Here is a 13828-nt window from a genome sequence, read left to right as displayed (position 1 = left end):
TATATAAACTAACAAGATAGTTATTTTTATATCATTAATATTTTGAAACATATGTTGTGTTGTCATGTGTTGACAGCAGCGAGAATTGTATTTGAACAATATTGGAAAAATGTTTTACCAGTAGTTAGATATAAGAGATAGAAATCAGAAGAGGGAAGATTATTACTATGCATAAGTAAAAGATCAGTTATTGAATATAAATAAGTTAACAATTATTTTTGTTATTATAATTATGATTTTTCCTATGACTATCAGAACATTTGTTATTTCTCTGTTAAACAAAATGGACAAAATAAACAAAATACATACATACACATACACACACACCATACACACACATATACAGAAATACACACACACATATACATATATACATTCATACACACACATATATACATACAATTTCAAACATATAAAGGAACCAAAATGGGGATTTTATAAGTTCTGTGATGTTTTTATTTTTGTACTTCCAATTGTTATAGATTGTTGCTATCTGCACTAGGATTATAAATCTAAGAATTTTTTCCCAATCTGGTGCCTCCATTTCAGACCTAACTCAGTGATTGAGGATGAATTCATTAACATATCCAGGTAGGTTTCATGGAAATAAATATGAAAACATTTTGCTATTGTCTTCTTTTTATTTCCCAGTCTAGGCTTCAGTTACATGCATAACATGAATAATGTTACTGTCTGGAGATGACTATACAAAGCTGTTGTCAACCTAATGAATTTCAAATGTATTGGACTACAGAGCATGGTGAATGAACAATGACGAAGCCCCTCTTCACATGCAACAATTCACTTTGTTTATTTGAAACAATTCATAGCTTGTTTTTCAGACTTCTCTTATAACACTAGAATTTGAGAGCATTGAAATAAACCTGATTAGGTTTTGAAGGGCCAAAATAATACCTCTTCACAGGGTGCATAATTATCTTGTGGAAATAATGCCCCATAAGAATGATAGGCATTAACAAAATTCTAACTTGGTACCAAAAATCTTTTTCCCCCTAGTTTTTTATTGTACTATTGTAAGAATCAAATAAATCATTTATCTCTCTGTGAAGATTAAAGAGAATGCATTTCACTCCCATCTCTGGCCCCCAAACAAACAAAAAGTTCCCAAATGTTTGCCCAGCCTACCTGGTGATGCCATGACACACATTGTTGTGTCCCCAGGCAGGCATAAAGGCAAAATAGAGTCTCCAGATTGGAAAAAAATGATAGTCCACCCTAAACATTCACATGTCTCAGGTATATATTTGATTCTGATGCCTGATGGCCCATTTTAAAATATGCATCTCGAGGGAGAAATGTTTTCCTATTCCTTGAGTTCTATGCTATCAAATGCTGTTAACTTTATTTATGTATCTTTAATGGAAATGGTATTCGTATAGGTCTTACCTGTGGAATTGAGGGCAGGAAGTAGCCAGCAGAAGGATGAAAGGAACACAGCAGAGGCCCGGGAAAGGCCCTCATGGAGGCCAGCCTCTGCATGTATTGGTTAGTGAGAATGGCTTTTCTCTCCTCTTTCCGTTGGGCAAGGGCAACATACAAAGGCTTAGTGCTGATGATGCGTCCATTCATTTCTGTCACAGCCTTGGTTGCTTCTTCTGGGGAAGAGAAACATACAAACCCAAAACCTTTGCTGTGTCCGCCATCCGTCATTACCTGAATGGATAATTAAAACAAAGTCCATTGAGCATCAGTAGCACTTCTGTGGCCATCATCTTGATTTGTTTTACCACAACCTGCAAACACTCCATGCATAGAAAGAGAAATGGACCAAAGAGAATGAACCAATTGTCAACTTTTCCAAACTCTGGAAAAACAAGCGTTTAAACACAGTTTGTATGGATTAAGATTACACAACTTCACATTTGGCATACTGAAGATGGGCTACAGGGGTGAGATTCTACCAGTTTGGGGAACTGGCAAATCATGTCTTTGGCTGACCCCGCCCCTCTCCGGTTGCCCCCCCTCCCCACCCAGTCAGTCCTTATGGGCAACATCGCATGCATACCCAACATCGCTGACTGCATTCTCCCCCGCCCAGTCACTCCTTAAGGTATTTCTTTTTCCCTCTCCCAACAATCAGCTGTTCCAATGATCAGCTGTGCTGGGATCCTCCTTGCTGCCTTACTGCTTTGCCCAGGAGGCTTCCCTGAGGCCTAGGAGGCAAAAAGGGGCACGAGGGGTGGGCTGGGGAGGGTGCTATGCGCCCCCTTGCCCCTTTTTGCCACCTGGACCCCAGGGAAGCTTTCTGGAAACAACCCCCCCAGGAGGCTTCCCTGAGGCCCAGGAGGCCCAAAAATGGAGCACTTCAGTCTTCTCCAAGCAGAAGTCTCAGATTTTTTCCAAAACTGCAGAACAGATTTGAAGATGCACCAGCTTTAGAATCTGCCTTGCTGGTGGAACATTATATACCAGGGAAATGACGCTAGTTGATTCAATTCTAAATGTCCTTCTCCAGCCCTTATTACAAGCTTCATATTATACTGTGCCCAACCTGTTACATAGCTTCTAACCCACAATAATCAATGTATTAAATTGGTTTATTATTTCAAGATTGCATAATATTCCTACTCGTCTACATACAGAGAGAGAAAGAGAATTTACAGGAATTGGTTCTACTGGATAATAGAATAGATAATCTTATATGTATCAATAAGCCATTTTGCCATCCCTCTGCATTCAACAACTGTACAAAACAACTCTTGTGTTTTATGCTTTCAGACAGAAAGATTAGATTAAAATATTTTAAATAAAAGACATAGCAATCAGAATTACTGCAGAAAATACAAGGCATAGAGAGGGGTAATCAATTATAATTACATGGAAACTGACAGTGTCATAAAATGAGCTTTGGTTATTGAGTGGTTTAAGCATATTAATAAATAAATCATTTAAAAAATTAAGAAGGGAGAATGGTAATGGACCGCACTGCAAGTGAGAGCCCCTGTGATTATTATGCCTTCCATACTATGCAGCCCTAGATATAAAACATTCACAGGGTTTTGGTAAATCAAATTGTGAAACAAGTTCAAACTGCATTCTGAAAGGATAAAGCCCAGTACTATTTTCAGTTGGTGAGAACAACTAGCAAGCATCCACATCAAAAATGCAAAGATACTCCGGTATTAGAATCTAACCTTAGCACTTGTGATGGTTCCATAGGGTGAAAATTCTTTTCTCAAATGCTCATCATCAATGCCATCATCCAAGTTCTTTACATACAAGTTTACTCCCTGAAAGCAAACAAGCACAGCATTTTTTCCTCTTCACTATAAACAATATTGAGATAAGAGTTTTGTAATGAATATATACATATAAGTGACATCATCCAGCATCATAAGTCTGAAAGAATCTTACGTGCTATCAAGAGCAGTATCTAGGGTTTAGGATTAGGATTTTATCTGATGAGTGGCCATGTTGTCAAAGGTAAATTTAGTTATAGTTGAAAATATCTAGAAGACATCCCTTGTGGGAGTGGCTGCCCTAGATATTATCTTTCAAATTCATGAAGTGAACTTAATATTGTCTTATGGTAATTTCTATTATTTGCCATTTACCCAGTACCTAAATCTAGATTACATGTTACTTTTATTGAATTTGTTCCCTAGTTGCTTATATCTATTACAGTTTACATGTTGCTAGGGTCAAAGCTACTTAGAACCAGAAGAAACAATGCAATATTAATATAGCAATGACAATATGCAACAGAACAGAATAACAGCAATCGGGGATCAATTATAACATCCAATTGTTATATTGATGTATTTAATTATCAATCAATCACACCCCTTTAAGGAAAAATCAAATATTAACTGTTTTGGAAAAAACAATGAGATGGGAGCAAACCTAATCTTGAGAAGAATGCTGTTCCCAAGGATGAGGATAGCCACTGAGAAGGCTGAATCTTAAGGTCTCTAAAAATGTCATTCCTTAAGAGAAAGGAACTGGAAAGAGTCCACCCTTCCCAATTTTAATGAATGGATGGAAGCCACAAGTTGAAGGCAGTCGATAGATATCCAAGTCCTCAGCTGTGTAGCCATGTTCATATTTTACAAAAGTAGAATAACTGGCTAGAAAGGCCCACCTAGATACTGTAAGTAGTCCTTATGCAAATGACCCCCCAAGTTCCTCCTGACTCCTGGATTACAATAATCTACACATACTTTTCATGTAACAAAGATAAGAAAGAACTAATTACCAGAAAAAACAATTAACTGAAAATTCCCCATTTGAGAAATATGAGGAACTTCATTTGAATCTTGACTGAGCATTTCCTGGGGTAATCAAAGCATACATTTTCAAAACAGGAGTATCCATTAATCCCTATATGTCTATATGGATGAGCATGACAGAATTGGCCTCTAGAAAAAGTTTTTTAAACTTTGTTAGCTTTTAATCGAGTTACATCTTGCCAACATTTGTGGTTTTTATTTGAGCAAAATATATACCTTAGAGTTTATAGCATGAAGCAAGGAACATGCAGAATAGGAAACTCGGTCCAACTTAGTAGAGAAAATACAAAAAAATGAGGTTTGTCCAGTTTGGGAACTTTTCTTGGGAAAAGACATTCTGCTCAAAAGGCATAAAAAGACGAGAGAAATCACTACACTTATTTAGTAACAACCTGACACTTGCTGTTCAGAAACTTCCAAATCTATAGTCCATTCTTTCTTCAAGCAATCCCCATTCCCCAACTGCCTCTTTCTGAGTGAAAGCAACACGGCAGAGTGAACCTTACTGCTAGGTTCATCAGAAAACATCCCAAGTATTGGATTCGCCAACAATAGTCACTTAGACTCAAATCTATTCCATCTTTCTGTTCAATAGGTCCTAGTATAGAATAGAAAAGGGGCAGAGTATGAGAATGGAGAATGTTACTGTAATAAAACTCACAATAAAATATGTAACTGTGGGACTGAATCAAATCAGAGTCAACAAGATGAAGAATCATAGCGAGCCATAGCCAGGCCATTTGAGATCGTTTAGCAGAAAAGGGGAATTTAGTTCAATTTTCCTTCTCTCACTCCCCCTCCTGGTCCTGTTTCTTTCATCAAGAGCCTCGGTGGCACAGTGGTTAGAATGCAGTACTGCAGGCTACTTCTGTTCACTGCTAGCTGCCTGTAATTTGGCAGTTTGAATCTCACCAGGCTCAAGGTTAACCCATCCTTCTGAGGTCGGTAAAATGAAGACCCAGATTGTTGGGAGCAATATGCTGACTCTGCAAACTGTTTAGAGAGGGCTGTAAAACACTGTGAAGCAGTGTATAACTCTAAGTGCTATTGTTATCTCTGTCCCTTCATCCAGGCCATTCATTCTAGTAGAGGTGTATTTTGGAGTCAACAACAGAATGTGGGATTTTTAAAAGACATCCAATGGTTCTGTGCCAGCCATACTTTGCCTTCAACTCATATTACCTGATATCGGTTCATTCTTTCCTGCTTGATTTGTTCAAATTTACGCTTCAGCTCATTTTGTCGCTCCATCCTTTTTTGGGCTCTGCCAACGAATACTGTTCGGTCATTGATCTCAGTTCCATCCATCTGTTCAACAGCCTGCGGTGAGAAGAGGTGACAGGCAAGGCTGTAAATTTATTTCACAGGAAATCACCTCATACTTTATCATTTCAGTACAGGTGGCCCTTGACTTACAGCCACAACTGGTATCAGAATTTCCATTATTAAGCAAGGCAGGTTGTTAAGTGAGTTGTATACCATTTTACAACTCTTACCATGTTTGTTAAGCAAATTGCAGTTGTTAAATGAAAAATGCAGTGTTAAGTGAATTTTGCTTTTCTCATTGATCTCATTTGTCAGAAGTCCTTGAGATCTCAGGTGACAATCATATGATCCTCAGACTCTAAAACTGTCCTAAAACTTGCTGGTTGCCAAGCACCCAAATTTTGATCATGTCACCATGAGGATGCTGCAACAATTGTAAGTGTGAGGACCTGTTGTAACTTTTTTCAGTGCTCTTATAACTTCAAAGAGTCACTAAATGAAATGTTGTAAGTCACACACTAATTGCATTTATTATTTTAATCAAGGCCTATTCTGAACTAGCCGAAGGATAAAATGCTATCCTGCCACAGCCTGAGGAAATAATTGGAAAACTAGTTCAATCTATGACAAGACACTGGTTTAAAAAAAGACTCTTAAACTCTTATTATATCCCCCAAATCTTTTCTCTTAGCTTTACTCTTTAATAGAGAAAGGAAGATTGAGAATAAAGATCAACTTGCCTTCTGAGCATCTTGATGATTCTCAAAATTGACAAAACCAAATCCTTTTGAGCGACCAGTATTATCTATCATGACTTTGACACTCAAAGTTTTTCCTGGAAGTAGAACAAAAACTTTTAGGCTAATACTACAAGAAAGGAGGCTTACATGGAGCACTGAGGCACAAGGTATTTAGCTCCATTCATAGATAGTAATGGATACATGCGAATAAGTACCACATTCTTCTATTTTATTTAAACCTTTGGCTCACAGAGAAATTTTACTCTGGGAGGGATTTTTCATTTCTTCAAATTCTGCAATAGAAAATTCAAATTTGTTTCATGGCAGTTTGAGTGACCCAGAGTTGCTTAAATCAGATGGTTAGCCATACAAATCAAGCTATTCTCTTCTAAATATTGGGCATCCTTGTCATTTTATGTATCTTACAATGAAATCTTTCTCTTACCAAGTGCATCCCCTTTTGCTAGATAGCGCAGGACTAATAGGTCAGGTGTTCTGATATAATTATAGGGAAGGAATTTCTAACTCAAAAAGGGAAGCCATTTTAAAACTAGTTTATATGTCAAAATGTAGCTTTCCATAATTCTGTACCCTCCAGATATAATGGTTATCAGTTTTAATTCCTTAGGGATAATTGACGAATTCAAAAGGATTAGGGGGAGGTGATGAGTATTGTATCTGAACAGCAACAGATGGGGGAAACTTCCCAAAATATGTTGCTGTTCAGATACCTTAATCAGATGCAAAATTGTTGTACCCTTATGGCTTAGATTATAATTTCAATTTTTTTACTTAGCAATTGAATATTTTTACCTATGTGGAAGTAGGTACACTACTGGCTGTATCTTCTGCACACAAAAAACTGAAGCAGCATCTAAGCCATGGTGGTGCAGTAGAATGCCTTATTGCAGGCTAACTCTGCCATCTGCCAGCAGTTCAATCATGACCAACTCAAGGTTGACTTAGATTTCTATCTTTCTGAGGTTGGTAAAATGTGGACCTAGATTGTTGAAGGCCATATGCTGACATAGTAAACTGCTCAGAGAGTGCTGTAAAGCACTGTGAAATGGTGAAAAGTCTAAGTGCTATTGCTATTTTGCTAAGCTGTTAAACTTATGCTCACATCCCTTATTTTATAAGCAGTAATTTTTAGTGCTACCCTTACCAAATTTTGAGAATATTTCTTGCAGCCTGTCGTCAGTCATGTCCTCTCCAAAGTTTTTAATATAGACATTAGTGAATTCCATTGCTTTGGCTCCATATTCTGCTTCACGCTCTCGGCGGGACTTAAAGTGGCCAACAAATCTGCAGGGTCAAGACAGGAGATGTGAAGCCATCTCTTAAAAGGGTATTGCAAGGGCAGAACAAGAGACCTCCTACTGTCTTTTATTCAGCTGACAAGTTATGCATCTGGGGCAGCTTCTTCTTTACTGTTTGGCAAAGCCAAAGCTTTGTCTTCTCAAGTGAATCTTTTGAGAAGCCAATTTTGGATAAACCTCACAAAGAGGCAGGGTGTATGCTTTGGTATGTTTGGTATGTTTGGGCAGCGGTCCCCAATCTCTGGGCTGTGGCCTACTACCAGGCCGGGGCCTATTCGGAATTGGGCCGCATGAGTGGCTGGCTGGAGCACACATACATAGCTCAACCTGTTCCATACTAGCAGGCTTGTAGGCCTGCATTCCTATTGGTCCGGAAAAGCCAGGCCGTGACTGGACAAAACTAAGCATTCTGATTGGTTCTTATTCGGCTGCTGCGATTGGGTAAAACCAAGCACGGCAAGCTCAAATGCATGTCATAGGCTGCCTAGCTGCAGCCAGCTCTATAAAAGGAGCTGCCTCGGCTGGGAGTCTTGTCTCAGTATCTGCTTTCCTAATAAAGAGCTGTTGTCACTATTTCGAGTCTCGTCTCTCCTTGGGACCCACCGCCCAGACTTAACACAACCTGTACAAGCAGCAGGCCAGAGGGCAATCACACACATGCATGCCAACTTGTTGCTAGTGCAAGTCAAGCTGTGTGCATGCACACCAACCCATCATTAGTGTGGCCCAGTTCCCCTCTCCTCCTCTCCAGCCGAGCCTCCAAGCGGAAAAAGGTTGGGGAATCACTTCTTTAGGGGAATCCAGAGGTTAAATAAAGAAATTGATTTTTTTAAAAAAAATTCATATATTTTTAAAATCCATATCCCACCCTTAAAAATAATGTATCTAACTGTGCAATACCTTAAAGTCAATTTTTTAAAAAGCAAAAAAAAGCTTGTAATTTAAAGTAAGTTTAAGAATGTTGCTTCATAGATTTAAATTATTAGAAAAGGGAAGAATAAAAAAATGCTTTGGCTACATTCATATTTTGTATCAAATATTTAGAATGATTTCAAGATGTACAACATCAGTTAAAAAATTATAATCTGATATTTTAAAAAAATCTAAAACAATATCTGCAGCATTCAAGCAAGGATCCTAGTCGGCTTTTCGTAGTAAACCCTTATTCCCGGTGATTTATTATTAAAATGTCTGTGAAACCAATATGAAAGCTAATTTTAATATTAAAGTTTCAGTATCAGAAAATGACTTTCCCTTTTTATTTCATGATTCCCTTCTTTCAATGCACTTTGAATTGAAATCTGATGGCAGCTTGTACAGAGAATCTGGGGGCCACATCCAGGGGTTGTGGGCCACCTATTGCCTTGGGCTATTTCTGATTTAAAAGATTAAAAATCTAAAAGTTCTGATCTAAAAGTGCTGATCTAAAACCTGATCCCAATTGTGAGTTGAAAGTAAACTCCCAGGCAAAATACTACAGTAGCCACTCCAAGATATAGAAAACACCTTCTGCTGATTGATGTATTTAGCCTAGTAAACCTATTTGACTTCACTCTGTTGGCCCTGACTAATAATGGATCTCCTAAGTTTCAAAGATTCAGACAGTTGCTTCCCAGGAGATCCTAGAACTGAACCTGGATCTTATACATTCAAAGCACACATTTGCCACCAAGACACGACTGTTTCTTTAAACTATATAGAATTGCAGGTTATTCCCATTCTAAAGGATACACAGAAAATAATAGCTTGCACCATCTGCTCAGGCTTCCTGACACCATTTGACACCATTTTGGTGTGGTACCACTTACAGAGAAGATGAGAGAAGTCCAGCTCCGATGGTATGGATATGTCCAGAGTATAGGACCTTCCACCATTACCAAGACAGCCTACCAACTAGTCGTCAGTGACCTCGTGGGCATCCAAGGTGTCAAGGTGTTAAGACATCATCAACAAAGACATGCAAGCCACAGGCCTGTGCCCCAGAGATGCAGCTGACCACTCAAAATGGCCTTCAATAATCCAAAAAGTGGACCCTGCATCTGCGGGAAAATGCTAGGAAGAAGAAAAAGATCTACTCAGGCTTCCACTTACACCTGGCGATCGTTTAGCAGCATTCCATTCATTGTATCAATTGCTCTATTTGCTGCTTCCTGGGTCTCAAAATGGACAAAGCCATAACCCCTAGATCCATTCTCGTCACAAACAACCTGTTAAGAAATGTAAGAGAAAGATGAAAGAAAATGAGGCCAATCAAAACTTGGAACTGATCATCAGTCCACCACTTGCTTTTATATTCCCAGTTCTTCCCAGTTGACTTTTTATTCCCAGTTCCCAGGACTTAAGAATAATAGCTATCACCTGCTTAACCTGTAGCTATCTAAGAATGTTGGCTTTAGGTCCTATAATCTCCAACTAATATGTACTGTTGATGCTGGATGGAGATTACATGGGTACGAATGGAAGCATATTTGGAGAGATATCAGCTTATATAGTTCTGGAGCTCCCAATTCCAGGGAGAAGAGGAAACAATATGTTGAATCTAATCTAATTCTGTCCTCAAACAGCTGCACTTCTGGAGCCATTATAGTAATTTTGACAGCTGAGAAATCATCATCTCTTGTCCCATCCTGAAAAAAATGCTGGCAGAAAGCGGGGAAATAAACTAGATCAGGGGTCTCCAACCTTTTGGACCTCAGGGACCACCAAATTCATAATTTTAAATCCCGTAGACCACTAACATGAATCCAGCATGCCATTCGCTGAAGTGCCTGGACTCCCACTGATGAGATGGGGTCCTTCAGGCACAGCTTGGCTGCCTGTTTCTGCAACCTTAAATACTCAAAGAGTCATTGGATCTGTTTCCCACAGAAAACAAAACACTGGGATCTCTCATCTCTCTTTCTTTTCCCTCCTTCCCTCTCTCTCTTCCCCCCCATCCTCAATGGGGGAGGAACCTCTGAACTAGTGCTGAGTGGTGGGAATCTGATGTCTGGAGGCTGATGAGCCACATGCTGAAGACCAGATGGCTGGTGGAGAGGTGGGGCAACAGGGATGGTACTGGCAGCAGATGGACTAATGCACATGGGGAGAGAGGGTAGCACACGGGAGATCGCAGCATTGGAGCCCTTCCTGGGTGTTCCCTGGCCTGCGAAGGGGTGGGGGTGTGGGGAAAGGAACCTCTTAACTGGTGTTGCCTTCTGCCTCCTGCCTCCGCGCATCAAGGAGGCCAAGCGACTGCCAGCGATGCCCTCAGGTGAAGATGTTGCGAGGGGGAGGCTCAACCATTCCCCTCAGGAGCCACAAACGGCTCGCTGCCCCTCTGGCAGCCACCAAGCCTCCTCCTTCCCACTGGGCATGTGAACGCTTCTGGTGAGGAGGAAGAGAAGCACAGCAGGAGGATGCTTGGCGGTTGCCAGAGGGGTGGTAAGCACTTTGTGGCTCCTGAGGGGAGGGGTCAAGCATCCCCCTTGCAACATCTTCACCTGAGGGCATCACTGGCAGCCACTACCTGAGGCTCAGGAGGTCCATGCTCTTCCTGCTGCTGCTCGGCCTCCTCGATGCACAGAGGCAGGAGGCAGCAGCCATGACATCGGTTTGCTAGGGAGACTGCAGGATTGCCCCCCCTCCCCACCAGCAATCTGGTCTTCAGCATGTGGCTTGTCGGGCTCTGGACATTAGATTCCCACCACCCAGCACCAGTTCAGAGGTTCCTTTCTCCCCACCCCCACCCCCTCGCAGGCCAGGGAATACCCAGGAAGGGCTCCAATGCTGTGATCTCCCACGTGCTCCCCTCCCTCCATACGCGCATCAGTCCATCCACTGCCAATATCATGCCTGTTGCAGACACGGGTGTGCAGCGGACCACCAAAATTTTCTCGCAGACCACTGGTTGGCGACCTCTGATCTAGATCAGGGATGTCAAATTGGCAGCCTGTGGGACAGATGTGTCACATGCAGGCCACGCCTACTCCAGCTACATGAATGGGGAAAATGTTGCAAACATCATGAGACAGCAATGTGACATAGCAAGTTTGATCTAGATGCTTTACCCAAGGGCAAAATAATTGAAAGTCTTGTTAAATTGAAAGCCATTAAACAATAACAGATTGATACTGCAGCCTGAACATTGATAAGAAAAAGTAACAAAAACATGAATATATTTCTGACTTCCAAATGAAAATGCAACATCATCATTAAAAAAATAGAACTATATTTCATGGTTTCTGAAAAGGTTGTACCTACTTTGCAAGAAAGAATATTTCCAAAAGCTGAGAATGTATCATATAAGGCTTTGTTATCAATGGAATCATCCAAATTCTTGATGAAAATATTGCCGACACCTGATTTCCTGAGTCCAGGATCTCGCTGGGACCACATGATACGAATGGGCCGACCTTTTATGACTTCAAAATTCATGGTGTCCAAAGCCCGTTCAGCTTGAAGAAGAAAAAATAAAAGCACATTCTTTTATCAATAAATCAAAAAACAAACTTGGGAAACACAAATTTCAATGCACCAATATTTAACTTTTCAAATAGTTCAGAATTACCAATATACATTAGCTCCAAGAAAACGAGATGGCATAAGGGTTTAAGAAATCACTGGTTTTCACAGAGTTGTCTGCATGTAAAATCCTAAATTGAAAATAATCAAAATGAAAACTGTAATATAGAACTGATTAACATGTAATATATCCTTCTGTAGCATATTTGTTGCATTTTTTATTTACCATGTTTCCTCGAAAACAGGGCCCCGTCTTATATTTTTTGCCACCAAAAAAGTCACAAGTCTTATTTTCAGGGGACGTCATCCACTGACTAACCTCACTTACATGCATCAGCTCCTGGCCTCCTTTTCACTGTCAGAGGCCTTCAGGAACTATTTCTTCTGTGGTCATCAAGGCATTCCTGAAGGCCTCTGCAGCCGATAACAGAGCTCCAGACTGATACAAAGCTTTGTTATCAGCTACAGAGGCCTTCAAGAAAGCCTTGCCAGCTACAGAAGAAATGGGCCAGCAAGGCAGGAGTCGGGGTGTGCAAGGCCTGGCTACAACTGTCCAAAGGTAAGTAGTAGGGCAGCTCCACTCTCCATCCTTACCCTATCTTAATTTTTACCTGTGCACTCAAGTGAGTGGGATCTTGATTAGGGCTTATTTTGGAGGTAGAGCTTATATTGGACGCACATGTAAAAATCAAGCTAGGATTTACTTTCAGGGTAGGTGGTATTTTCGGTGGGAAAGGGTAACAAAACTTTGTTTTCTGAAGAAAAGCTTAAATTGCACATGTTCAATTTGAAGTTTCAGACATTAATTTGGGAAACAAAGGCCTTGTCAGAAATTATGAATTTAAAATGAGGTTGACAGGTTGAATTTATGATCATTAACATTGATATTTGATTCATTGTTGGTGTCTAAGACCATTAATAAAATCCATAAGGATCTAAGGCAGTCCTTATTTCAGCACTTGCTTCCTGAAGACAATATTATTTTTTATCATTTTTTAAAAAATTAAAAGCACCAGTTCTCCCATTTCTTCAGATTGAAATAGATCAGATTACTAACGAAAGAGCAGAGACTGTCCTTAGAACTGAGGAAATAAAAATGTTACCCTTAAAAATAGATAAGCAAGTCTGAGTGTTAATAAAGCATAAGAAATCTTTATTTAAAGCATATATGAAACATTAGTTTAAAGTTATTAGCCCTGAAAAGGATATTACATCCCTCCTCCATCTGAAAAAGGAAAATAAGACTAAAGAGGAAACCACATCCTCTCAGAAAATCTTAAGCATTTAAAGACAAACAAATAGGGGGGAAATAGTAAAAGAAAGTGTATTTTAGTATGTATTCCAATAATGTACAGTATTAACATTAAACCAAGCAAAGAAAATTCTTACCATCAGCAGGCTGTTGAAAATTTATGTAAGCATAACCTAGAGATCGTCGTGTGGAAACATCTCGACAAACTCTGATGGACATGATGGATCCAGCAGGTGAAAACTTCTCGTACAATATAGCTTCAGTCACATCTGGATGAAGATCACCCACATAGAGAGAGGCTAGAGGATATCCTGGGCCACTAGCATTCATGGCCAATCATCTAGTGTAACTTTGGAAGTGAAGCAGAATCTAGTTACTATTAAGTTGCATAATGTAGAGACTTTGAGACACAAAAACAACATGGGATTAGAATAGCTACGATAGCACTCCATGTAACTTCTCCATGTGTGTCTGACAGCAGTGCAGTGAAAAAACTCA

General features: G+C 39.9%; 1 protein-coding gene across 1 annotated transcript in view; it reads right to left on the bottom strand.

The window, feature by feature from the left end:
* The window catches only part of PABPC1L (poly(A) binding protein cytoplasmic 1 like), a 28912-nt gene extending 15084 nt beyond the window's left edge, over positions 1-13828 (bottom strand). Inside the window, exons 1-8 of the mRNA XM_026697555.2 lie at positions 13468-13828; positions 11818-12011; positions 9667-9782; positions 7422-7561; positions 6257-6351; positions 5433-5570; positions 3156-3251; positions 1408-1674 (exon numbers count right to left, since the gene is read on the bottom strand). Coding sequence (XP_026553340.1) covers positions 1408-1674; positions 3156-3251; positions 5433-5570; positions 6257-6351; positions 7422-7561; positions 9667-9782; positions 11818-12011; positions 13468-13660 — 1239 coding nt within the window. The 5' untranslated portion in view covers positions 13661-13828. The remainder of the gene's footprint in view (positions 1-1407; positions 1675-3155; positions 3252-5432; positions 5571-6256; positions 6352-7421; positions 7562-9666; positions 9783-11817; positions 12012-13467) is intronic.

Source organism: Pseudonaja textilis, chromosome 3 (assembly GCF_049901715.1).
Source record: "Pseudonaja textilis isolate UNSWEBS1 chromosome 3, rPseTex1.2, whole genome shotgun sequence".
Lineage (NCBI taxonomy): Eukaryota > Metazoa > Chordata > Lepidosauria > Squamata > Elapidae > Pseudonaja > Pseudonaja textilis.
Note: the sequence above shows the minus strand (reverse complement) of the source record. Positions and strands in the feature narration are given on the sequence as shown.